Source organism: Malurus melanocephalus, unplaced genomic scaffold (assembly GCF_030028575.1).
Source record: "Malurus melanocephalus ecotype Western Australia unplaced genomic scaffold, MMel_1.1 scaffold_137, whole genome shotgun sequence".
In the NCBI taxonomy this organism is placed as follows: Eukaryota; Metazoa; Chordata; class Aves; order Passeriformes; family Maluridae; genus Malurus; species Malurus melanocephalus.
In genome coordinates this window covers 336031-363600 of record NW_026623369.1, presented here as the reverse complement: position 1 = coordinate 363600, position 27570 = coordinate 336031, and the positions used below count along the sequence as shown (strand labels likewise).

The 27570-nt window shown below is 35.7% G+C and overlaps 1 protein-coding gene across 1 annotated transcript in view; it reads left to right on the top strand.

The window, feature by feature from the left end:
* The window catches only part of KIF20B (kinesin family member 20B), a 28795-nt gene extending 3877 nt beyond the window's left edge, over window positions 1-24918 (top strand). Inside the window, exons 6-30 of the mRNA XM_057370946.1 lie at window positions 1716-1900; window positions 4314-4356; window positions 4999-5193; window positions 6110-6221; window positions 6666-6737; window positions 7177-7323; window positions 7731-7893; window positions 8682-8945; window positions 9830-9969; window positions 10565-10715; window positions 11621-11846; window positions 12932-14129; window positions 15455-15593; window positions 15868-15990; window positions 16461-16521; window positions 17114-17239; window positions 17500-17612; window positions 18545-18700; window positions 19680-19856; window positions 20388-20558; window positions 21212-21415; window positions 21797-21874; window positions 22629-22776; window positions 24085-24227; window positions 24601-24918. Coding sequence (XP_057226929.1) covers window positions 1716-1900; window positions 4314-4356; window positions 4999-5193; window positions 6110-6221; window positions 6666-6737; window positions 7177-7323; window positions 7731-7893; window positions 8682-8945; window positions 9830-9969; window positions 10565-10715; window positions 11621-11846; window positions 12932-14129; window positions 15455-15593; window positions 15868-15990; window positions 16461-16521; window positions 17114-17239; window positions 17500-17612; window positions 18545-18700; window positions 19680-19856; window positions 20388-20558; window positions 21212-21415; window positions 21797-21874; window positions 22629-22776; window positions 24085-24227; window positions 24601-24678 — 4613 coding nt within the window. The 3' untranslated portion in view covers window positions 24679-24918. The remainder of the gene's footprint in view (window positions 1-1715; window positions 1901-4313; window positions 4357-4998; window positions 5194-6109; window positions 6222-6665; window positions 6738-7176; window positions 7324-7730; window positions 7894-8681; window positions 8946-9829; window positions 9970-10564; window positions 10716-11620; window positions 11847-12931; window positions 14130-15454; window positions 15594-15867; window positions 15991-16460; window positions 16522-17113; window positions 17240-17499; window positions 17613-18544; window positions 18701-19679; window positions 19857-20387; window positions 20559-21211; window positions 21416-21796; window positions 21875-22628; window positions 22777-24084; window positions 24228-24600) is intronic.
* Window positions 24919-27570: the final 2652 nt, after the last annotated feature.

The following is a 27570-nucleotide window of genomic DNA, read 5'->3' as shown; positions in this document are numbered from 1 at the left end:
AAAAAAAAATTGAGTGTTTCAGTTATCATAGGCAGAGAACAAATGTTTTGAAACCTATTTAATTATTTTCATGTATTTCTATCTTGTCTTGGGTTCCTGAGCTTAATAATATCCTAAGAAGCCATGTCTCCCTGTGCACTGTTTCTCTTCTGCTAAAGCTCCATATCCTTTCTGGTCAGAAGATGTCCTCCTTCAGTTATTTTTCAAAGTGTTGTAACAAATGAAGTGATCTGATTCACATGGAAACAATTTCTCCTAWAATGAAATGGCAGATCTGGATTCTATATCACTGATTTTATACAAAGAAATAGTAGAGGGATAAGGAGTTGTGTATCGCATGAAACTGATCTTTATTGAAGTGAAATTATTTTTCTAAGTAACCTTCTGTTAGGTGGATTATGATTAAAGACTACTGASAGTACTTTCAGTTATCGTTTCTCTGGAGTAATAATGTGATACTCTTTTCTGTCCTATTAAGTAAAGGTAAATGATAAAAACTCAGTAATTCCTGAAGTGTASAGTCCCCAGAGCTTGACTACTTTGGGGTATATTATGTGGAGTTTGAAGAATCTTTGGTTGACATCTTTTTGACTAGAAACTTTTTCATAGTATTATGTTTTTAGTACTTTAAAAATTGGCAGGGCAGAATATTGCCTACTGGGTGCTGTGATTTCTTCTTCTGTTATTGCACTTGTTATTGCACTTTAACATTACATGGGAGCCTGTATTCAGTCAATGGTGAAGGACCTAAGTGAAGGATGAAGCAGAATTTGAGGGCTGTTCCTTGTTCACCAGTGACTGCTACTTTGTGTTAGGTTGAATTACAACTGGCATTGTAATAAACACAAAAAAAATTAGGAGATGAAGAGAAACAAATGTAATGCAAGAATACTTTAACTTACTATGGTATTTGGCTTCTATCTTGGGGTTTGAGTGCCAACCAAATACTGTATACTATAGTGACTTTAGGTGACACAGCTAGTGCTATGACTATTAAATGTCCATCTGTCTYAAAAGCAGGAGAAATTACCAGACTCAGATAGGGCAGTAGTTCCACTTCCACTCTTCCCTTTTCTCTGGTTTAGAGATCAAAAGTAAGTGAATTCCTATTGAACTTGTATTTGGATTCAGAAACATCAGGTGTGCACTGAGGCTTTTATTTGCCTGTGTTTTTTAGGTACAAAAGGAGTATATATATTCTGAGAAAAGAGTCTGGGRCAGGGAAGGGAGTGAGCCTTCCCAAGGTTTCTAGAAATTTTTTTGGGGATTCCATGGAATTAGTACAAGACTGCGGCTGAGAGATCAGTCGAGATTTATTTCAAGATTACTTCCTTAAGAGAGGGAAGGCAGCCTATGAAATACTATTTAAAAATTGCAAATCTTTAACTAATGTCTGWTGGTTGTGGGAGTTTTTTGTTTTCCCTTAAGGCTAAGCTTATGTAAAATAGTGCTTTTTGTTTTATGTTATACCGATTATTGATATAGAGCATGAACTGTTCCTGAAAGCCAAATACTTTTCAGAGCTCTCTATAATTATATTTCTGTCACTTTGGAAATACAACATAAAACAGTGGAGGTTTTTTTAAGTTGTCTCCAAACTCTTCATCTATGCCTTGAGATTTCTATTAGTTTTCTGTCCTCATTTATCTGTTTACCTTGTAATAATTTTGTATGTTTATTCAGGGGAATAAACTTYATTTTGTACGTTCTTTCAGGGACAGAAGATGATGTTGGTATTCTGCCAAGGACAATGGATATGTTGTTTAAAAGTATTCAAGGAAAACTGTACACAGCAATGGATCTTAAACCCTATCGGTGTAGAGATTATATAAAGCTGWCTGAAAACCAAGTGAGAGAAGAAGCTGCTATTAAAAATTCACTACTTCGTCTAATAAAAGAGGTAGAGGAGCACTTCTTTATATGTTAATGAGTGCATGCATTTTTACATAGCTCCATGTCCTTCATTTATCAGTGGGAAGAGACTTTTTAACCATGGATGTGTCTGTTTGCTGTCTGCCAGCTGTTCAGATTAGCAATAAAGTGAGCAATAGAGCTGATGAAACTTTCTGGGGATTTTTGTCTTGTGGCTGAATACTTCATGGGTGTGTAAACTCTAAGGTTTGTTTTGTTTTGKTTTKTTTTTACTGTAGCTTGGGCACCTGATAATTTATCCTGTGGGATTACTAGTGCCTAAATAAGAAATGAATGTAAATAGCCCCCTCTCTATTTGTGGGGATGCTAATAGGTCTGATGCTTTAAAGAATGTAGTGTTCGTAGAAGCGCGGGCCAGCTGCAGCCACATCCTGACCTTGAGGACAGCTCTATGTAGAAGCAGCTGACCTTGATAAGAGCTCTCTGTTCTGTTGGCAAAGGTCATCCTAAAGGATTGACTCCAGCCATAAAGACTCATGTGTGAATGTTTTCTTCTACCACCCAGAACACGGGGAGGTGATGTTTGTGTTAATGACCAGCTACAGGGCAGGAATGCCTGCTCTGCAGATGCTTGGTCTGATATGGCTGTTTTATCTCTCCTGCTGTGCTTTCCCAACACTTTCCCTAAAACTTTCACAYAGAAGCAACATAAATACTGGAGTGTGTAATAAAGATGGATCCTGCCTTAACAGAGCAGAGGTCTGTATTTGTTTTTTTCCAAGCKGCTGCACTGTCTTTYAGRATACTTGAAATAAGTTAATACTGCTGAGATTGCTGCCCTCTTTCAGTTGGACAAATATCCTTAAAGGAAGCAAAAATATGTTTCAAGCAACAGAATTATAAAGCTAGTGGACTTAAAGGTTTGAATTAAAGATGTGTTTTTGCTGGACTTATTTCTTACAGCTCACTGTTGAGCGGTCCAGAAATACWTTCCAGTTTTAGGAATTGACTTAATTTCTAAAGCTGTTTAGGTCAATTATAGTTATGGGGGATTTGTATTTTGTATAACGATACCTTTTTTCTTGGTTTCTTCTAATTCTGAAATGAGTTTAATAATGTAAAATACAATTGATCATGTGCTAGGATTTGAAACTAGAAGGGTATTACTTTGCTGCTTTTTTTGTTTTTAACAAAAAGAATTAATTATTTCCCTTATGATATGCTAGGTTGCAATAGCTATTGTTGAAAGGAAAGTCAGTTATCTGTTACCTCGATTTTTATCCATTAGTTAACTGGGCTCTAGTGTGGAAGGTAGGTGGCAGCAAAATTCTGCGACTTCACTTCAGAAGCACAGGACTAAGTTAAATCTAGCTCTGTCAGCCTTCAGAAAGGATTTCAGAAAAACCTTTCATGTGTATTTGAACACRCATATATGTCCTCTCTAGTTTCTAAAGCTGTTTATAAGAAGAACATGTAAGCTTGTAAATTTGCTGGCAAAGTTTGCATCTACTGCAGCAGTGGTTTAGGTGCGTTTTGTATATATAAAGCCTAATACCTCAAATTTTGATTATGTAAGTATTTCAGGTGCACTTTATGGAATCCCAGCTTTATGTGAAATATGCTCTTGACAAAACATTTAAATACCTGAACCAAAGCACACCTGTTTTTTATTTCATGTTATTTCTCTTAAGCATACTTATTTTAATAAATAGATTTCCGTACTTTAGGCACTTCTGCTTGCAGTTCTGTGTCTGAAAAAACCTAACTAACCAAAACTAAGGCTGGGAAGGGATTGTGTGTGTATGAAGCTCCTAAGCTCTAGCTATAGGTATTCGGTTTACTTTTATTTAATAGTTCAGCGGAAGAAAAGTGTCTTTCTCTTAGTAAAACCTAGACTTTATTTCAATTATATAATTTACTTCAAGCATATAGCATGAAGCARTAAGTTGCTCATTTCAGTTTAAGTGAATGAGGATTCCACATTTACTTCTGTTTCTGAGAGTTGGCCTAGTAGGCTGTGAAAGCATGAAATCCAATATTAGCAAAATACCAATAATAAAAAAACTCAGAGCTCCCTGGATTTACTAGGTTAAGACTAATGTGTAAGCTTCAACTGGACTCCTGCAAATTATCCTGTTGAATCATCCTGTTGCTGTGTGGGCTCCCATCTCTCTAGTTTTCTGTGGTTAGACTGCTTCCTAGTCAGTGATATGAACTGCTCTATACTGATGGAAGGGAAGTGGCAGGGGTGAGTATTGAGGAAAGAACAGCCCTGTCAATAGCACTGTRCGGGTGCATTGAATTAGATACGGTTTTTGTAGCCAGGATCTTTCCACTGGCATATTGCAACCATGGTAGTTTCACATATAGTAATACAGCAGAGCTGTTAAAAATAACTTGTACTGTCAATGATGYATTTTAAAATTTGTTTTCTTTTGTAGGTAGACCACCAGATTAGCAACAAAGCACCTACAGATTTTAAGGGTATGTTTTATATGAAAGCTGGCAAAGAAGCTTTCTTAAGGTCAATAACTGACTTCTGGCCTATGATAATAAAATTACTATTTTTCAATTTTATATGCCTGTGTATTAGATAGTGAGCAAGTAATTYGGGCAGAAAACCCAAGGATAAAATGGTTACAAGAATAACTGAACAGGTAATAAATGAGCTGAAGTTACAGCAAAGAATAGTACTACTTAATGCTACAGGTCCTAGTGGTATCGTGACAAGCTTGAGTACCTGTATGTAATTATATAAAGTTAATTCTAGCAATCTAAAAAAACTACCTAAATGCTAGGTTTGCTTTTAAAAGTAAAAATCAAGTGTCTTGTCAGTTTAATTCTGTCTTCTAAAGATAGTGAAGAGACTTGGCTAATTGTGACCAAGCTGTATGTTTCTGATAGAATTTAAAAGTGGAAAAGAAAGCAGTAGAGTGTCTCTTGCAAATATGTAAGTTGAGCATGTGACTTGCAGACATTTAAGAAAGAGGGTGGGCATATTAATGGACTTTTGTATGTGTTAAGTGGTTTTAGAAGGTTCCTGTAGTAGCAATTTTCACTTACTGCTTTTTAGTAAAACTCACTTTACTAGGTCTATAGTGGCTTGTAATATTTTTTATTTGGCAGATTTGGAAGATATTTCAGAAGACTCAGAACAAGCTATCRCAACTGCAAGAAATTACATCAAGTTTTCTGTTTGGGTTTCATTTTTTGAGATTTAYAATGAATGTTTTTATGATCTACTGATTCCTGTGTCAAATGACAAGAARAGAAAAACACTGCGCCTTGCTCAAGACATCAAGGGATGTTCTTTTGTAAAAGGTGAGTAGAATACAGTGCAAATTGCCAAATGTAATTTGAAACGTTGTTCTACCTGTAACAACGYTTAGATTAGAAAGCTCAAAATAATGACAAAATGTTTGGAGTAGACCACTTATAGTTGCATTCACTGAGGCACTGTAAATGTCTACCTCGAGTGTGAAAGGCAACAGTCTGCATACATAGAAGTATCTATACCTTTACTACTTTTTTGTCTTTACTCCTGACTGTGACTGTTAAAAGCTTCTGCACTCCACTGCCTTGATGATTYTTTGAAATGGGCAAAATATTGGAAACAATTTACAAATTTGTTAGTGGCTTTCTTAAAAACTGACCCCAATAGTTCTTAACTGTATTTAYAATTAGCTCAACAGTTTTTAAAATTTTTGTTTCTGAGGCTTTTTTCAGTATTTTCTGTAAAGAAGCAGACTTGACATATGCTCATCATATTGCAGACAAAATTCTTCTGATCTTTTTTAGTTAGGTTGATGGCCCTGAAATATATCCATATGACTTCCCCTCTGTCCCTTTTCCCTCCCCCCTGACTGTGGTATAAAATAAAGAAATGGTCCASGTGGAGTTCTGCCTTGCTGAATATGAGTGTAGAGTTTTCCACTGCTATTAGACCTTTTTGATTTTTTTTTTCAGTGCTCAGGCTAAGTTTGCTCATTTAATTTGAGCAGAATATAYTTATCATGGTAATAGAATGGTGAAATGATGGGATGTACTTGTCCTTCCTTTCTTAGGAGAGGAGGCATTTTGATCTGATTTGTCATCATGTAACTTCTGTCTGAAGCAGATGTAGTAAAATGTTTCTATGCCTCAAATAAATGTAATGTCCTTGCTGTGCATGCATTATCCCCTTAATACTTACTTTGGTAATGTTACCTAAAAAATATCTTATTTTTTCTTCCTGAAGATCTGCAGTGGGTTCAGATTTCTGACGCTAAAGAAGCTTTTAGACTTCTAAAAGTGGGCTTAAAACACCAGAGTATTGCAAGCACGAAACTAAATAATTGCTCCAGCAGAAGGTAAGAGGCATTTTGAATAAGACTAGGCATAGGATGATGTGTGGGAGGAAGGAGAAACTAAAATATGGCTTGTGGTTTTTAGGAAGGGAAGAGGCTTTAACAAGGTCTAGATTTTTAGCTTTCAGTCTTGGTGTCCTTTASCATGACACAGTGTTTTAAGCCAAAGGGATTCAATCCTTCAAATACRATGAACATGTACAAAAGCTAACACTAATTAATCAAATACGATAAAAAAGCACTTAACTTTTTTCCATCTAAATGTCTGAGGAAAAAGCAAAATCYGTGCTACATAAGCATCTCTTTAAAAGTCTGCATCTGATTGTATATGYTTAGATATGTTGACAGGTCCAGCAGCATTTTGAATAGATATTGTGGAGGCTAAATGTTTTTGAAAGTATTGATCTACTTTATCACTTCTCTGCTGATTTCAATTTCTTGTTTTAGTCACAGCATATTCACAGTTAAAGTACTAAAAATTGAAGATTCMGGAACACCAAGGGTGACCCGAGTCAATGAGTAAGTTCACAACAGTCTGTCTTTTGTGATGAAGTTGTCAAATATCTTCCATGTTGATGGATAGGTACTGCACCTGGTGCTCACTGGCAGAACCTTTTGCATGTATGGTGGCTCCCCACTTCTACCCTCATAKGGTACTTGGCCCTCTCCCTCARGCCATCAAGATGCAATGCTGTTCTYTGTCTTGTCACCTCTGCTCAGCACAAGGTCCTGACAGACCTCTTTACTCCTGAACTCGTGCAAGTCCCCAGAAGGAAGAGGATGGAGAGGTGGGTGGAGTGGAAAGGAAGCATGTAGGGAAAATATTTACCAGAAAATTGTGGGAAATTTGACTAGGGCGGCAAACTTGAAAAGGATGAGGAGAAGTGATAATTTTTAAAACTGAATAGTTTGTTCATCTTTAAGGTAAATACAGTGACTTTTTCTTGTCTGCTTTCAGATTATCACTGTGTGATCTTGCTGGTTCTGAAAGATATACCAAGACCCGCAATGAGGGTGAAAGACTGAAAGAGAGTGGAAATATAAATACCTCTCTCCTGACTCTAGGCAAGTGTATTAATGCACTCAAGAACTGTCAGCAGTCAAAGTAAGTCCTTTCATGAATTGTCAACTGGTYGTGTTTTTAGGTATTGCCTACAATGTTTGAAAGCTGTTGTTTAAAATATACAATATTAACACTTAAATTTTTTGGTAGAAAAAATGTATATACTTCTGAAGTCTATACTATAGTGTTATTGTAGTTTGTCCCAAATTATGTTTCAACTTGTCTTGTTTTGCTTTTTAATTGAATTATTTTAATATGCTGTTAAAGATTTTAGTAATTTACTTTCTTGTTCTGAGTTTGGCTTATCAAACAAACTTTGGAATAAATTTAAATCACCCTTGTCACTAGTGTTATAGTACAAATGAAATTTAAAATCTTCATGGTGGATAGTGCTTATACTGACTGGAATTTAGTAAACTTCTGATTGTCTGCTCTTTTGTCTTATAAAGGCTTCAGCAGCACATACCCTTTCGGGAAAGTAAGTTAACTCACTTCCTTCAAGGATTCTTCAGTGGAAAGGGGAAGGTGTACATGATAGTAAAYATAAGCAAATGTGCTTCAGCATATGAGGAAACACTGAATGTGCTAAAATTCTCAGCCATTGCACAAAAAGTAAGTGTGTTGTAGTTTGTCTTGTTGATCAGTAACTTTGATTTGCTTAAAGAGCAGATTCTCCCACTTTTAAGAGTATGAATTTAGTTACTTGATTTTTCTGTCTTGTGTTGCAATCATGTTTCTMACTACATGGGGTTGAGCTTTATCTCCTAGAGCTTTTAAAAAGGCTTTATTGGGACATGTTTTTTTTTTTGCCTTGGAGTGTGGAGCTGGAAGCATCTACAGCCTAATAAGACACTTAGTTTGTGGAATAAGACACTTACATTTGGAAGAAATTCCCTGAGATCTAGGTAAATTTATTCTGTAGATACAATGTGCTCTCACTTCTAGCTGACCTATATACTACTGCTATCTTAGAATATTGCTCATCTGTGTCCCAAATGAGTGTGCTTGAGATTACCCAAAACATCATTGACAAGGGTAAGAGTGAGAGTCAGATTTAATATTAAACCATRAAGCACAACAGATTCATTGGCAAGTTTCACCCTACTTAAAAAGGACAGCTAAAGCACAATGAGGGAAAGCGAGTGACAACAAAACCAAACAAAATCCAGTCCGTCAAAACAGAAATGAATTCAAGATGACCTAGGTGGGTGTGTCTGTGTGTGTGGACAGTGTAGACCAGGATGAAAAGGAATATGGCCTAAAGCTTAGCAACACTTAATCTTAGCAGTATTTACCTTGTACCTGTGCCCTGCTCAGGAGACCTRTAGCAGCAGGTCTTCAAAGTGCCAATGGAGCTTTAACAAATACCAATAACTTTTTGTTCTTTATTTTTTGGGTAGGTTTTTGTTATGGACACATCTATTCTTCCCCAAGATCAGTCATTTGGCCAGAAGGTGGCAGGAGAATCATCACTCCTTAATGTCACTAGAATGCCAATCCCAAGGAAGCGAACTACTATCCTATGGGACAGACCCTTAGAAGATGTGTTTGAAGATGATGATGATGATGATGATGCAATGGAGGAACAGCCCAGCACATCAAGAGAAGAAACAGTGCGGGAAAGTGAAGGATATGAAGTTGTTATTGCAAAAGAAAAATACATGGTATGTGCTAAGGCTACTTTAAGAATTAGTATAACATGGAGCCTTGAAGCAATGTATTCTTCTGGTTTCCTCCATCTCACCCTTTTTTCCCCCTTTTTGATTTTCTTGCACTCCTCAGCATCCTTATTCTTCCGAAATCCGGAACTACAAGCRGGATTAGTTATGACTTTGTGCTTACTGTGGGAAAAATATGAAATGTGTTAAAGCAAACTTAACAGTAAGAATTGCAGATTTGGCTTCCTTTTCTTTTGGTATCCTGTGGTCAATACAGAAAATATTAGCTGTTTTTTAACAGCTAATGTTCCTGTGTTATACACAAGAAAACTGTGGACATTGTTCTTTAAGAAACAGCAGTTTTAGTCACTCCTGGGAAAGACAAGAAGGGAACAGAGCACTAGAGACCATTTTGTGGAGGCTCCATTAATACCCAGAAAGGGCCATCTGGAAAAAAAAGGCCAAATTCTATGGATCTTAAGATTATCTTTAAAGCTGACTTCAAGAATTTTTGTTATAAACTTGGTGTTCTTTGGAAATACCCCCTCTGTGCAAACCTAAATTGTTGTGTTAGTCCCAAACAGGTAGCTCAATCTAATCCTTAAACTTCCTGTTTATAAATGAGCTAATAAAAGAACTTGMAAAACTGTTGCCAGCTGCTGGGTAAAGTGTTGTGGAGTTTGAGGGTGGTGGTGCGTCCCTCCCCTCTCAGGCTGCTCTATGATCTGAGAAATGCYTGTTAGGCCTTGTCCTTGAAAACACCACCTGGGCTTAGCTCTTTTGAGGTTATCAGAAACACTGTCAGCTCCCAGGAGCTCCTAACAAACTTCTGTTTTCTTCATGGGAAAAATCTTACTTTATGAGAAGTGTAATACTAATTGTGATTCTAGAGGCTGCTAAATCTCATAGAAGAGCTGAGGAATAGACTTGTTACTGAAAAGAAAAACAAGTTACTGCTGGAAATGAAAATTCGTGAAGAAGTGATAGAAGAATTGGCCCATTATTTTGCTGAGCGGGAAACTGATTTCAAGTAAGCTGGGTTTAAGTGGTTTTAAAGTTACTGGTTACAAAAGTGATAGTAAATTTACTTATTTCTTAAATCTCTCTTGGTTGTAAGAGATCACAGTCTTCTGCTAGAGCTGATCTTCTGCTATGTCTGGTAATGTGCTGGTTTCTGTTTTGTTTATGAGCTCAGGAAAAATGCTCTGTAAGAACAGGCTTTGATTTTTCTGTGGAATGGGTAGGAATGTGTGTGTATAATATGTAAGCAGTGTTTGTTCCTTTAGAGCTCTTTCTTAGGAAAGAGCTTTGTTGCCTGTGAAGTGGCATTTGCAAATTCTTTGGTTCCTTTTTTGTTTTAGTGCTACTCCTAACATTTATTGTCTCAAGCAGCTTAGAAACAATGCTTGTTGTTAGGTGCTATCCATAATCTGTATTTGGTTCCCTCTTGTTCTTCCTGCATGTGTGAAATACACTCCTGGTTTAAGGTAGCAGCATTGTTCTGTGTATTGTTTTGTTGTGCCAAAATAAAGAAGAAAGYATTTTTGTTTATAGCCAACTGTGCTAATAACATTTTAGCCTATCTCATGGCTAGCATTTAGCTGACTTAATTTTTTCTATTCTAGAGAGTGCCTTTCTCACGAACGAGCACAGCATGAAGAAAATTCTGAAAAACGCCTGGAAATCTTCAAGGAACTTGTAAAGAGTTACACTAAAAATGCAGATGAAAAATGTGATTTACAAGATCAGCCTCGCAGTGAGCAAGCTGGACTTCTGGTATTTTTATCTGTCCCAAATGTCCCTTTTACTAACTATGTGTWATGGTCATGGTATTTCTCAAGAGTTAGAAGAATTGTTTCAAGGAATTGCACTCAATGTAATGAACGATATGTTTATTTCATTTAATAGATAAGGTTTCTGAGTCTTAGGATTCAGGAATTTTGGGGTTTTTTTGCATTTCTCCAGCATAAAGTGGCAATTATTCTGTACAAAGAAATTGAGGTGAAATCTACARTTTTTTATTATATAAAATCCATTGTTTAGTGCCTATTTAAAATCTTTGAGGCTGACATCTTGGGCCCCATGAGAGTGCTGGAGCAGTCACAAAGACTTCTCTTAGGGCAGTTGTAGCTACAACTGAAGCAATAGAGAATTATTCATCCACTAAAGCCATAACTAGACTCTTGAGTCTGTCTCTTGAGACATCGTTTGTTTTTGAAAAACAGAGGGAAGATATAAAGTCAGTCTTTTGAGTATAGCTTAGTATGGTAAGTTGCCACTTATTTGACTTCACAAGCTTTTCCTGTTATGTGAAAATTTTAAATGTATTCTTTCTAAAACTGTTTGCTTGCTGTGTTCATTCAATATTCTCATTGGTTTAAAATATGCTAGCTTTTATAGTAAGCTTGGAGGGGCTGTTTTTGTGGAGATATAAGGGGGAGTGTAATGGTGAGTCATTAAATGTTATAAAAATAAATAGGTCTAGATTGATACTGGAGACTGATGTGTGAAGGTAGACAGAAACTGGCAATCAGTGCATACGAGCCCGCGAGATGGTTTTGAAGTCGGAATTTACTGCACTTATATATTAGAATTCCTAACAATCTCCCATATTTTCTGTAGCAATAATGGCTTTTGTGTAATTATTTGCCATTTCTAAATGAATGTAAATTATCTTTCAGAAAGAAGAAAACAGCATAGATACAGGTGCCTACATTAATTTTGAGGGTGTTATTGATTCTCTGCAAGATGATATCACTGATATCAAAAATCAGGCRGAAGCAGCACACCAGTACATTGTTTCCCTGGAGGACCCACAGGAAACTATAGATTGTCTTGAAAAACAGCTGGCAAAAGTAACTGCTGAACTAGTTGAGACCAAGGAAGAACTGGAAAAGAAAACCAAAGGTAAGCTGGGTCTGCGTGATGTGAAAGACACAAAGACATGACTGAGTACTGTAAAATAGAAATAATAATCTAGTTGAGCAGGAGAGTGTAACCAAATCATATGTATAATGGTGGTAATCAATTGTTTCGTGTATGTTCAGGTTAAACGATTCTACAGGCCTAAGCTCTGCCTTGCTGTAGGTGCAGTACTCACAAGAATCCCCAGGATCTCCCAGTAGTACATAGTTGTGATGGCCTAATCCTTTAATAGTAAAATACAGCATGCATGTTACTAAAGGGACTTGATTGGATTCTGAAACACTAGGGTGACGTGCAGCTGGAGTCTGTTTTGAAAGTGATTAAATTTAGCTAGAATGGCTCATTACTTTGAGGAAACCATCTTAAGCTAATAAAAGATGGAAATTTTGGGTTAGGATGACATGTAAAACTTTTTTGGAGAACTTTACATGCAACATATTACATGTGGGCATTMATAGCTACCCTTTTACTTTGTTTAGAAACCTATTGAATACAGAAGAGAGGAAGGTTCCAAACACAAAGCAAAAGAACTCCATGTGCTGGATTTTTAGCTTTGCTTTTAAAGTGAGGCGATATAGAATGTGCATAWAATTTGTTAGACACAGTTGCTCCTCTAAATGTAGGATAGGTATTTGCTGGCTCTATTTAGAGGGATTGTTGAATCGGTGGAGGTGGAAACCGGATATCACTGTGTGTGTTACCTAGCTCATAGGTGTAAAAAATGCTAATAAAATTAGCTAGTTTTTTCTGCTAGTGGTGCAGAAGAGAAGATTGGAATAGAGCTGTGGCAAACTTTTTTAAGTCTTCTGAACAGCTCTATCTGCAAATTATACCCAGAAGGCCAAGAGACATTTATTGCACATGTAACAACTAAGAGGGTATTAACTACTTCAAGACTCCAAAATTCTGTGAGGATGTGGCTTTTCAGTGGTGAAAGCCATCTAAAAGCCACMCCCTCATATAATTTTTGACAGCAATTTGGTGTTGCTAGTGACTCGTCAATTTTRATTAACTTGAGCTATATGGGGATTTGTTTGTTCTTGATGTTGTTTTGGTTTTGTTTTTAGGAGATAAGAGAGARAGTTCGGAAAATTACTCTTTTGATCCAAAGAGACCTAAGAATTCTGAGACCTACATGGAAATACTAGCACTGAAGGAAAGAACTGAAACCTTGGAAGGTSAAATAGCTACACTSGAAGAACAATGCCARAGAGAAAAAAATGAAAAAGAAGMGTTAAATCAGCAGATAGCAAGCTTRCATCTTAAGCTCTCTGCTTCTGAAGAAAAGGCTTCTGGCTTAAGTGGAGAACTTCAGCAATGTCGAGCTGAATATCAGGAGACTCTTTCTGAATTGGACAATCAAAAAACTATAAATAGGGAACAGGAAGAAAAGATTTTTGAACTAAATAACAAAGTAACAGGTGCTAAACACAATATAATTGATGAAATGTCACAAATTAAAACAATGCAGTCCCAGGTAGATGATTTGTATAAATGTCACTCAGAATCTTACACTATGGATGTAGATTTAGTTCATGTGAAGGATTCATTAGGCCCTCAAAAAGATGAACCAGAGACAGTTGAAATGAGTCCTCCATCCACGCAACACCAAACTGYTTCTACAGAAGATCTGAGACAGGAGAGCTCCTTTCACTGCAGCGTTGAAAACATTTGGGAAGAATGTAAAATTATGATTAAGGCTTCTTCACAAAAAAGTTATCGGATTCAACAACTACTTCAACAAGTCGAAGACTTAGAGAAGAGACTTCATGATAGTGAGAATTACAATAATCAACTAAAAATAAAATTAGATGAGATTACAAATCAAGATCAGCAGTCTGTAAAGGAAAAAGATCTTATGAATCAGTTACAAGAGCAAATCCAGAAGAAAACCCAGGATTTTGAAAAACAGGCTGCAGAAGATCAGAGAGTAATTGCACAGTTTCAAGACAAAGTTACCAGCTATGAGGGAAAAATAAGAGATCTTGAATGCCTGTTGGAGGCTTTTAGGACTAAAGATGACAGCATGAAAGARTTAGAAAAAGAACTAAAAGAAAAAGAATCTATAATCTTAACTCTAGAAAGTAATACTGTAGTTCTGCAGGAGAAATGTACCAGTTTAGACAAAAAACTGAAAGAACTGTATGATCAAGAAGCAAATCTGAAGGCTGAAGTTTTGCARTTGATGAGCAGTTTGGAGACCACAAAACACATTCTTCAAGAAAAAGAGAAAAATGAATTTGAGCAAATACAGTCCATAGAACTGTAAGTGAATAATGAGATTTACTCCTAACCCTTTGAGAATAAAATTAAGTTAAAACTCCCTTATGTCAACATCAGTTTATTTTGCCATAACACATTTGCGTATTTATAAACTTGATTAACTAAACTTCTTCTTAGAGAAGTGTCAACACAATACTTGAATTTTATTTTAGCATATTCTGTTGGCTATGTTTTCCTCACCTATTTGTGTATTCTTTCAAAAATATACATGTAAATCATGTATAACTATTATACAGGGAAATGAGTGCATAMAATGAAATTAATTATTTGGGGATTGCTAATGGTTTTGTTGCAGGCCCTTTCTGAAAGAAATTACATAGTTTAATGTTATATCTGGTAACTTGTATAAAAGCAGGAAGTGTTTTCTTTGGAAAGGACTAAATTGCAAAAGCAAAGGAAGAAAGGGTGGGTAAAAAGCCCAGAGAGTAAACACATGGTTTTGGTAACAGCTATTCTAGGTGAACATAATCTATTCTAAGACTCAAAGGAATAATGGGTGTAGAGGGTAGAACTTGCCCAGAACACTGTATTTTTTAAATCTGGAAGAAATCCGAAATTACATTTATTTGAGAGATTATACTTCATATATGGTAAGAATTTTGCAAATACGTAAAAATAGCTTTTAAGATGCTATGTAGCCCTTCTCCTGACTCTGGTTTCTTTAGTGCCATATCTGTGGGTACTGCACATACTCCAAAGTACAATTTAGCATGGAGGTCTGATGATCCTCAGCCCTGTGCGGCGAGGCTTTGAAAGGACTTCCTTTTGTGAGGCCTTGTATTGTCGTTTATAGGATGTAAAAACCTTCCTTTAGTTAGTTTAAAAGTCCAATATGTCGTACTGGAAACTCTTTGAAAGAAATGTGGTCAGGCAAAAATGAACCCATGAAGCTTACTGTTKACTTTGCAAAACTTGTGAAGACAGGATTTATTTCAATGTTATTGATTTTACCATTTTTCTTTTTATCTATCTTGTTAYTTACAAGAACTGATTTGTAGTTAACAGCTTTAAACTTACTTGATATCAGCCCTAGGTTTTTCTAACTTGTAAGGTCACCTAATGATAAAAATGATTGCTCTACTGTGCTTAAAAAACATAATATTAAAAATATTTGAGTGTTCAGAAGTGAATATGAGCAGTTTGTTACTTCAGGCTTATATAATAAATATAAGCCAAATATAAATCCAAATATAAAATTTGTCACTGATATGATAGAGCTGAGATTCTATTTGCAAACAAAACCAGCAAAGAGCCTAAGTTTATGYGTAAGATTAATATTATTTATGTCTCTTAATTTCTAACCCAAGGCTACGTAAAGATCTTTCTGAGAGCTCTGACCTTGTACAAAGTTTGAAAAAAGATTTGCAGAGGAAAGAGGAAGAATACACAGATTTGAAAGAGAAATTTTCTGATGCCAAGAAACAAATTCAACAAGTACAAAAAGAGGTTGGTAACCATAGSCAAAAGGTTTCTTCCTCAGGTTTGGGCTTCTGTTATTAAAACCTGTTTTCACATTCTATGGATGTTAAGAGATTCATAGTAAGGCTATTTTGCATGATACATTTAGAGTATCTTCACTTGTGCACTACCAGTCCCTGAAATTAATGAAGATGCTTGCAAAAATTTGCCTCTTACCTAGAATACCAAGTACTTTAATTATTTATAGATATCATGAAAGGCTTATGACTAAATGTAAGTTTTGCTTGCTGYCTTCTTGCAGGTGTGTGCAATGCAAACTCAGGAGAAATCCCTGAGGAGACAAGTTGATGAACTTGAGAAAATTAAAAAGCAGTTTAGTGAAGAATTAGAGTTGAAACAGCGCACAATCCTGGAACTTAAAAAGGTATTTTGCTTTCTAAAATTTTGTTTGCTCTTATTTTTGTTAATTAATGTACTAATGATGCAAATTTTCCAAGCAGCTGGAGAAGGCATAGAGAAGCAGGGGTGAAAATAATACTGTCAGGCTGAAATTAGTTTTAACAGATGAATGAAAAATGTTTAAAGAAATTCTCATGCAGGACATTATTTAAAACAATTTGACAATCTGTCTAGTGAATGCTTACTTAATACCTTTACAGTTTCTGACACTTAGATATGTTAGTAGTAATGTCTCCTTGTTTTGTAAACAGCTGGAATGCTACCTTTATACTATATGAAGACCTTATTCTTCATATAGTGTTCTATCGGGACTATTTGTCTTWAGTACTTCATTCATTATTTATTAAATTCAAAATGAAAAGCTATAAATTTCTAGCATATGTATTTGTTTCTTTCAACATGATTTCTTTAATTTGCTTTCAATGTGATTTTTAGGAGCAGTTGAATAAAGAAAAGCTGGACGAAATCTCCAAACAGTATGAGAAAGCACATAAAGGTCAGAAAGAACCACCGTTTTTTTGTGTGTGTGGGCAATGTCAACATGTGTGGTCATGTCAATAATCAATTTGGAGAGTCTGGTATTTTAGAACACTGAGACATTCCAACCTGGACATTAAAATCTCAATCAGAAACTAATTTTCATTGAATTATTGTTAGACATATTTTTTAAGCAAAGCAACAGTCTCAGATTAAGAAACACAAGCCTTGGAGAAATTATTAGTGTAAMCTTATTAAATATTGGGATTTACTTGCTATTTTTGTCCATTTTAGCAAAAGCATGAACTAGCACAATATTGTGCATGCTAGCACAAAATTTCTGCAGATTATTGATAAACATTTAGCAGTTGAACAATGGTAAATTGCTCATAACCATACAAGCCAGAGTGACATTTAACTGAACTAAGTTGATGAGAATAGAATTGCTTAAGAATTTGGGATGTGGATTGTTCAGTAGAGATGCTCTATTTCCTTYTAATAGAGCTTTTGATCTCAGGGAATGGGGAAATAACTAGTAACTAAGGCACTTTGGGAGAGAAGGGTAGCAACTAGGAGGAGGCCCATCTGTAAATTGATTTTTAAATTTTCAGATCTGTGTGAAAAAGAAAAAATAATTGAAGATATGCGGATGACATTAGAAGAACAAGAACAGACTCAGATTGAACAAGATCAAGTTCTTGAAGCYAAATTAGAAGAGACCAACAGATTAGTTTTGGGTAATCTCTCCATGAAAAGGGAGCAGGGAAGCAAAATTGTTTTGAATGTATATTGTGACATCTGCTTTACATTTCTGGCTTTACTTGTCAATTGTTATTTAGGCATTACTTTCATATAACAATTAGCAGTTTCCTTAAAAGCTTCTGTTGTCTGTGATCATAGCTAATWAACTCAAGCAACTTTAGTAGAAGGATGTGAACATGTTCAAATACATGTTTAATATGATACATTACGTGAACTCATTTTGTGTTCTGACTAGAACTGGAAGCATGGAAGCAGAAATACAGAGAGCTGAATAACCAGTGCAATAGTGACTGGCAGCAAAAGATGAGCAAAAATGAGGAATTAATAAAGCTGCAAAAAGAACTGGAGGTAAWACATAATGATATAATTCATAATTAAATTTAAGGCCATAACTCCCATTTAGGAGTCTAAATTTTTTTGTGTGTCACTGTCTGCAAGAGCCATGGGGATGATATGGCAAATTATTACACTGGTAAAGGAAACCTCCTCTGAAATACCTTTTTCATTGGGCATCACTGATGCCCAGAGAGTGCACTGTGCCCAATGTTTTGCTCGTGCCATGCACAGTGCTTCTGTAACTTGTCTCCTCTTAATCAAACTCCCGATAGCAGTTCCAGAGATCTTTCCTGTCAGTTGCTAAAGCAAACTCTCTAGCCCTTGTGCTTGCTGCATGACCTGTAAGCCCTTCCTGTAAGGCTGAGGACTTCTAATTCTCCTTGGATTAGAAAGCAGACTTACTTTCTAAGCAGCTTTACAGGTGTTTCCTGTCTTAGGTGGTAGAATGTATGACAAGAGGTTTGATTGTGTTAAAAAAGGAGGCCAAATTGCTATGGATTGAAGTGACATTAGTAGGTACACGCTATCTCTCCTTCCATGCAAACTATGCTGCATTGTTTCCCTTTCAATCTTGAAGCAGAAGTTAGTTTTCTACCATGTCCTTTAAGGCAGCATAAAGGATTGGGGATTTGTGAAGTAGAAGTGTCTCTTTACCATTTCTTTTGTATAAGTTACATAGTGTCTGTGATAGACACAGGATGTTTTGACGAAAAAATTCTATTCCATGAAGAAGTGCCAGTCTGACCAAGAAGTGAYGAAAATGATTCATTTTTTTCATTGGAGAAGAACACATGAGAGTATAATACTTGTACCTGGGAGTATGCTAGAGTAAAACTGTGCTAGTGTTTCTGTTGTGTTTTTGAAATTAATCCATTCGACGATATTCTAAATGTTAAGGGTGTTTTTCTCTACTTATGGTTGTATTTCTGGTTTCATCAAAATAGGAAAATGAGGCAAAGCATCAAACTGATAGAAAAAGGTGGCTTGAGGAAACAACGGGCCTCMTAAATCAAGTAAAAGAAGCTGAGAATTGTCGCAACAGGGAAATGAGGAAGTTTGTGGAGTATAGAGAACGTCACGTAAAGCAGCAAGCAGAAATTGTAAGTGAGTTTTTGTGGCTCAGCAGAATCCTATAATGTCTTTAGTATAGAGTAAATCACTTGTCAAATAATGGACAGTCTGGGCACTTTAGAGTAGCTGGCCTTTGTTCCTTTCTCACATGACAAAAGCTAGATGAGATGCTAAGAGTAGGAGGATCATAAAACGAAATAAACTTTGTAGATAATGGAAGTTAACACACCTATTCCTTCCTGTCCTATCACTTCATTATAAAGTCTTCAAGTTTCATATTGTGTGTAAAACACCAATAAATAACCTACACTTAAATGAATTACTCCTTAATGAAGCTGAGTAAACTTACTTTGGAAAATAAGGTTTTCCTTAAAAAAACAAACAAAAAAACCTTGTGAGACTTTAGAAGGAAGAAGAAAGCACAAAGTTGATGGAAAAAGCATTTCTGAGGTAGGGAGTAAAAATACTTGGTCAACATGCTTTGGTAATATGTGCTAACATTGAAGAGACTGACAGTTTTTAACTGAGGCACCTTACTTGTTCACTGGACTGCATCAAGGTTGTAACTTTTTGATCAAATGGAATTATTATATGAATCTTTGCMATCTAAAACTGCATTTGCATCTAGAAGTAGTTAACAATGACTTTGTGAACATGCAATCACTCTAGGTGGATGTTAGAAGCTTATGACTCCTTTTACTTTATCTGTGACTTTTCTTGCCTGATAATTGTTATTAATAAAATCTTCAAGTGAGCAAACAGGAGTGGTGGTTCTCAAAAAGAAAATTCTCTTTGCAGAATGTATAAATATTGATTTTCTAATTGAAACAGAGCTTAATTTTACTTATTTGTACTGAAACTAGTTCTGTATGAGCTTTCTAAGATCTACATAAGCTCTTAAGTTTACTAAAGCTATAAAATAGTACTAACTGTGCAAAAAMCCCTAGAAGAGTTCAAATAYTGTGTAGAAGTGSTGTTCTGTTCTACCCTACCTTTTTWAATATTTAGGAAAGACTTGCTGCACAGCTGGTAGAGAAGGACAACAATCTTCAAAAGTGGCGTGAAGAAAGGGATGAACTAGTAGAAGCTTTGGAATTACAGCTCAAGACTTTGGCTTCTAGTGCCATACAAAAAGATAAAGAAATAGAAGAGCTGAAACARGCTGCACGAACAACTTCAGAAAAGGTTAATTCTTTCTTCTTTCTGTGATTTTTTGGGGGGGGGTTTTGTTATCCATCAGTTCTGCAAAATACTATAGTTCCTCTTTGCGTTCTGGCTTTATTTTGTGTTCAACACTGTCATGTTGAAATCACTTACAGCTTTTAAAAAGAAAAAGCTTACATTTGTTTGGAATTGAATTGTAATAATAACTGGAGTTTGAAAACATTTGGTAGTTCAAATAAACATTCTGCAAATTTGGACTGGATATCTGAAACAACCCTCTGATTTGTTGTTTTTTCACAGCACCAAGAACTTCATGAGCAAATGGAAGGTGAACTTTAAGTATAGTAAAATAAAAAGCTTTGAACTGTTTCCTCAGGCTCTTATAAGACTTTTCTTCACTTTTCATAGAGACATTATGTTATTGGATACCTGACTGGTTTAGCCTGCAGTTACAAAACTGATATGACCAAGTAATCATGATGATACTCGTGATATATATTACTTATTTTTGCCAGTCCTGAAACTTGTGGCAATTTTTGCTATGTTTATTAGGATAAGGAAACTGACGTAGAAGATCTAAGGAAACAGCTGGCAGAGAAAGATGACTTTATAAAAGAAATGAAACAGCAGCTTGATGAAGAAAATGTTCAGTCTTTGGMAGAAGAAGACAAGTCTTTACCTGAAGAAGGACAAGATAAAATTGATCAGTCTGTAATCCAAGAGGTATGTTTGTTTAGGGACTAATGATATGTTAATTCTGTTGGGGTTTTTTCAGTATATATTTCTGTATATAGTTCTGAAAGTCTCCCAAAACTTATTTGTGCTCTACCTGTATCTTCAGCTCTGACTTCTTATTCATTCTTTCACACTCACTGTCAGAAAATAAGTACTTATTTGATTAACTAATTACCTCTCTATACATCATAGAACCTTTACACCTGAGGCAAAAACTAGTTAACTAATCCAGGTTCTAGAGCTCTGGAGATGTATTTGTAGGGTCACCTTAGTTTGATTATGACAGTGTTGAAGGGGATTTCAACTCAAGCAATTTGCATGTCTCCTATTGTGTAGTGAGATGATTCTGGAATTGATTCAGCACATATGGGGGTTCATATGGACAAAACAKTATCTTGCATCCTACTAAAACTAAACCAGAACAATATTTAACAAAAATGGTTTTAGATAATAAGGGTTAAGCTCTGCTGTAGTTGAAGAAGATTTCTTCACTTCTGTTTTAAGTGGTCTGAAAGCTAACAGTTGGAAAATAGAATTACCCACTTTGCAATCTATTGGAGGAGGTGCTATGTATTAYATAGTAGTATTTAAGTCATAGTTACTATAAAACTTGTTTTCTTACCATTTCCATATACTTGCAGGACCATTCTGAAATTGTCCTTGACTCTACTGAAGTGTCCACAGAGGATGGAAAAACCAGTCGCTTYCCAAAACCAGAGATGGAAATCCAGTTCACACTTCTGCAGCCCAATAAGGTGGAGGTGAAGCACCAGGGCAGCACCTCACCAGTTACAGTTAAAATACCCAAGCCAAGAAGGAAAAGGAAGAGTGTAGAGATGAATGAGGTGTGAACTAGACCAACTTAYAAAATCTGTTGTGCAGCTTTACAAAGTATTACTCTGCTCATTTATCAAAACCCTAACTTCTGAATTTCTGATGAGATCCCAGGGATATATGTAGGGTATTATTTAAACTCTATGCCCCACAAGTGGTGGATCTCTGGSCTGTGTTGAATAAGGTCATAGACTTCAACTGATCCAGTCTCTGGCCCCTTGTCTCTGATTTGTATAATAAACATAAAAACCTTTTATGTTTTCCATTTTACAAATGCCATTTGTTCCTGTCTCCAGCTCTGATCTGTGGGATTACAAATCTGTTTTCTAAATTTGTTTCTTTCTGTTTAGGCAATCATTGGTATCAATTATAATTTCTTCTTTTTTTCTTAGGATTTTGTGAAAAGTGAGAAGAAGAGAAATGCAAAACCTGCTATGACCGATTCACCTTCTGTAAACAACAAAAATATGGTTTGTTTTTGTTCCATTTTTGAGATTAGTTTAGCTTTTTCTGTAAAAATGGGCTTGTGAAAATAGCAAATATTCTTATGCAGCAGTGTCTTATCCTTATCTGTGTACTTCAGTAGGATTCTTCAACATTTATGTTGTCTTTCTACTGAACTTTATAAGCTAAAGGGTCTGCATTTGCCAAGAACACGTGTAGTGTCCCTGCTGCTGTGTGCAGAGATTCAAAGGGGAAAGATGTTGCATATTGAGTAAAGGCTAGTTTGAGTATACTATTAGAATGTGATGTTATAGACAGTGCCTTTGAAGTAAAACTGAAGTTTATCTGTAGTTATGGCAATTGTTAAAAGATTATTTTAGGCCAAAAGATTATTTTAGTAGTAACCTGGGCAGGTTCAGAGGGTGAGGGGTTTATTTGCCCTGTCAGATTCCTTTTATTTATAATTAGAACAACTTGTCTAATAAAGTAGTCTACAACTTTGAATCTGCCTTTAAAAAAAAACAAAACATAAACCGTTTCCTATGTGAGTCATGCTTTTAAATGTATTCTGTGAAACTGGCAATTTTCTTTCTTCTAGATGCAAAATGGGGTTTTCCACAGTACTTGCTCCAGTGATATCATTACTAAAATGAACAAAAATGTCAGTAGCAAAGCTCAACATGTTAGCCTGAAAGTAACATTGAAGCAAAATGCAATTAAATTAAACTTGAAAATTAAGTCAATTATCAGCTTAAACAATGATCCTATGTTTCTGTAAAGGTGTCTACTGCACAATCGCTTAAAAAAGAATATCCCTTAAGAAGCCAAGAATCTACTCTAAGTAAAAAGTCAGCCAAGAGGAAAGATGGGACTCTACAGAAAATTGGTGATTTTTTCCAAACTTCTCCTAGTATTATTAGCTCTAAAGGTGAGTACAGTGTAAATAAGGCTTATTCCCTATTCTCTGGCCATTGCARAATGGCAGACTAGAAAAGATTGTCTTGGTTGTGAGGACCACATTGTTCTAAAACTTAGGTTGTGTRAAATATAAACCAGTGTGGAATGTGTGCATATTTGTTATAAAAGCAATGATAACTGTTAGGCCCAAAATGTACTTATTTACAGGTAACGACAATTTTAGAAACTCACCCTGATGCTCTCAAAAAATCAAAGTCTGAATCCAAACTCCAAATCTTACCTTGCTCTGTAAGCAATCCCTTGTTGCTGCGTAAACTTGGTTTTTTGATGTATGTTAATTCTCTGAAATCTGAAAGCCAATGACTCAAGAAAATATTTGCAAGACTTCATTAAACTGAATATAGAGCAATTAATTTATTTTGTTAAATTCAGGTATAGCCTTGAGAAGATTAATGGCTAGGACTTTCTGTTGAAAGATATGTTTTTATTCTTCCCTTCAGTGAGAATGATCTCTAGGTCACTGTGTTTTTAGAAAAAAGTAAAAAAAAAGGAATCACCAGTATTTAATTCTAAAAGACACTGTGATTTGTTTGTTTAAAACAAAGTTGGTCATTATTTAATGTGGACAGTTAAAATAAACTCTTGGACCAACTTGAAAGCTTGTCCTGCTAAGAAGTACACCTTAATTTATCTGGCATAATATACAGTTTAAATAATRACTGTGTGAAATATTTAAAAATTTCTACATTTGTCATATTGGTTCCATGAGCAGACTGTTTATTATTATAAATGGAAGCCAAAGTCAGTCTACTTAAAATTCCATCCTTGATTTGAATACTTAYTTTGAGCAAATGAGCTCTGTTTTGTAACCTTTATCACCATGTCCTGTATGGTTTCCCTCTTTGTGTAAYAGTTGCTTATTTCTTACATTTTTTTTTCTAGTGCATGTACTCCCCTCTTTATAGAGCTAGTACTAGTTTGATAAAGGTATACAAATATATATAGAGAAAATGGACTGTACGCTGTGCTTGTCAGCACAATTAAGYCTTCTAAGTTGTTCAACTTAGAAGTCTCTTAGATTTCAGTGAGATTTGAATCCTAGTTGATTTTTAATGTGCTATTTAAATGTGTCATTTAAGCTTTTGCATCTCAAACTACAGAAAACTGTGGTAGTCAAATACCACTTATGAATTTTTATATTTGAACTTTGGGTTCCACTGGTKTAATTTTTTAACCGTTTTAATAAAGCTTGCTTTATTCATGAATTTTGAGGCTCACAAAACCATGACATGTATTTATGATAAAATTTGTCTTCTAGCAAAGAAGCTTATTGAGACAATAAGCTCTCCCAAGTCTGCAGAACCACAAAATGTCAAAGAAAATGAGCTCAAGCCAAAACGAGCTAAGAGAAGGCTCTATTCAAATGACATTTCTTGCCCTCTGGATACCCCATGTTCTTCAGTAAGTGGTTAAGATTCCTGTTTCTTTTCCCATACTGTAATGTTTTTCTGTAATCTTAGCTTAAAATTAAATATTATGGGAACAAGACAAATCTGAATATCTAATTGAGTTGCACAAGAGGTTTGAAAATACCAACTTACTYCTTGATTCTACCTAGCTATTCCTTTTGGTCTTTTCTTTCTGTTGTTTTACTGAATTTTTTCTGTTTTCCCACCTTTCAGTGAATAGGTAAATTTCACCAGAGTGACTCAGGTAAAATTCTGGAAAGAGATTCTGGGAAAAATTATTCTCTTGGACATACAGGTCTAGAAGATGAATATCATTTGTCTCTGAAGAAATGCTGAATAAGCATCTTTTAACCTGTCTTTTTCAGATCCTTTTTGAACCAAAAGAGAAGGAAAGTGATCATCTGATCATCAAGCGACGACTGCGCTCAAGAACAGCAAAATAACCATGCAAAAGTGTATATATTTTTTTAGCTAGGACCTATTCCCATTGTATTATTCCAGYTTGTTGTATGTAGGAAGCAATAGATATTTAGTCGAGCTAAAGAGTCTGATTATAGTTGTATAGAATTGTTCTGACTCCATTAAAATTGAGAAGTTCRTCAAAGCTTGTGTGTGAAACTTTTTATTTTGTTTACTTGGAACAGTGTCTTTGGAAGTATTCATAACTTACTCATTGTGCAGTAAGAGCTAGGCCTGTGTGGAATCGTTTCAATTGCTTTTTTCAGACAACCCGTCTACCTTGACTTTGAGTGGGAAAGAATGAGTACACATTGATACTTGTACATCCTTTAATTCTCTTAAAATGTTTTTAAAATTGTTTGCTTCAACTTCAGCTCCTTTGTGGTGAGAGCTTTATTTCTTTTTCATCCTCCTGGCMCTCCAGTCATAAACAAAGTGCTCTATGCTCACAGGTATTGGAAAAAAATCATTTCTTCCTTTCTTGGCAGGGAGGAATGTCACTAGCCCTGATATGAAAGTACGATGTGATACTCTTGTGGGTATTTGAACAAGATGTGTTCCCCTTTGGAAAAGAACAAGCTGTGTTCCTCTTTGTTTCTGTTGAACATCCCAGAAAATGCTTCACTTGTTGAAGTGTTTCCTTAGTTGTAATGAGTGGTCAGGAGACAGAGGCAATCTTCTAGTCACTCATCTAAGTCTGTCCATTCTGACRTGCAAATCATCCAGCACTCAGATTCCAGAGCACTGGGCTTCCTGCAGCCATCAAGAGACAGTCTTGGGCTGCTTGCTTTAGGTGGTTCAATGAATAATTTTGAAATGAGGCTAGTGATGGCATTGTGTGCAAGGTGTTCTGGATGTCTTCCTTTCCAAGCAGTTTGGCCAGCTAAAATATATTATCTAAACAAATTCAAATAATCCTTGAATATTCAACTGTTTTGGAAAAAAAAAATCTGGCAGTAGTGCTTTGAGCTTAATTTATGTCATCTTTCTAAGTATAGAATGTCCATGTGTGAAATACTACATGGTATTAATTTTTATTAGCATCTATKGATAATGTTAAGATGATCACATAGATGCACTCATCACTAATGTTGACTGTTTATCCTCTTGCTTATAAAAACACCCAGTGAAATGCTGACTCCTGCAGACACTGCTTTAAGCAAAGCTGGAACATTGAGTTCCCAGCAGGAAACGGTTTGGACAATCTCACACAAAGTAAGTTTTCTCTTCCTTGTATATTAAATTTTGTAAACATAATAGTGATGCAAATTAGTAATAAAAAAATGAAACAGCAAGTACAGTCAGTCTCTTTGATTCTCATGACAGCTTTTGAAAGAAAAATCCTGAAGTTGAATTTCCCTTAAGGGGTAACTCCTGTTTACTAATGCAATAAACATAATTGATGAAAGAAATATCTGTTATACAGATATTGCTAAAATACCAAGTTCTTTGTAACTTAAACATTTCAGTCTTGTGGGAGATGGAAATCTGTGTTACAGTAAAAGATACGCAAGTCATATCTGCCTATCATTTATGGTTTAGGGGAATTAAATGTTCTGCTTGATTCAAACACATAATTAATTCCCAAAAATGTTGACATTTCATTTTTAGTTACAAAGTAAGTTTYAAAAACCTGAGTAAAATGACCTTTCTCACCTCTGCATTGCTTTAGCATTATAGATAGCTGGGAAAACATGTTGTAACCAAAGCAGCTACAGCAAGGTCAGTACCTGAAGTTTTGGCAGCTGAACTTTTGGTTTGGCAGATCTCAGGGTGGGTTTTGGAGCATCAGAGGGAGCAGTCCCCACTCAGGCAGGCTGTGGCTGTGCTGATGAGCCTGTGCCTCTGAGCAGTTCCTCCTGGCTGCTCAGTGGCAGCAGTGCCTGGACCCAGAGCTTGGCTCAGCTGAGTAATGCCATGGCTGAGCCTCTGCAGAGCTGTGCTGTGCCTCCAGCTGCAGGGCTAAGGGTTCCTGACTGGCATCTGAAATTGCTGCAGAGCCTGRCTCGTGGCAGGCTGAGGTTCTGCTCTTTTCGACGGGGTGAAGGGAAAAGATGCCTGTGAAGTGCTGAAGTTGTGCCATCTTGAGAGCAAACACGTGTCTCAGTGGATATCTTCCATACCCTTCCGTCTTTTCCCCTCTTGCTTATTTTCTAATATGTCACAGCTTTTGAAATAAAGGCAGTGTTGTTTCACTGCTTAATCTGTTATAAAGATTTATGTTCTTTATCAATATTTTGGTTTTACAGTTCAATAAGGTATCATCTATGGTAAAATAGCTCTTGAGGGCCTATTCTGCTACAGTTGGAACAGACTGAATATTCTCAGATCCCTTTTGGTCTAACATTATTTCACTTCACTTCTTTTCTCCCAGCCTACAKGCAGAATCAAAACATCAATCTTGAGTTTGTTTTTAGCTTTAATARGAGAGATCTTATTGCTAAAGCACAATTACACCTCTCACATCTTTTTAACATCTAATTTTTCAGATTTTGTAGTTTCTATTAACAAAATTATATTATTGTTTAATTCAAAAACTGGCTTCCAGATGCAGTGAGCTCTTAAATAGTAGCTTTTAATGTCAACACGTAAATAACTGAAATCTGATTAATTTATTGTCATATGCACAACAGTGAATTAAATTAAAAGTGTAGGCAGAGAACTTCAAAACTACCTTTTACTTTCTCCTTCTTTTGACATATTTTCTCTTCATTGGTGTCAGTTTTTATTGCATTAACTAAAGGCACATGAAATAATAAAACTAACCAGTCCCTAGATGATTTGGAACAGGTCATGGTAGATTCAATGTTGGACAACCTGCTAAAAATACATTCAGAACTGAAATTCTGCAGACCACTAATTATGACAGAATGGTT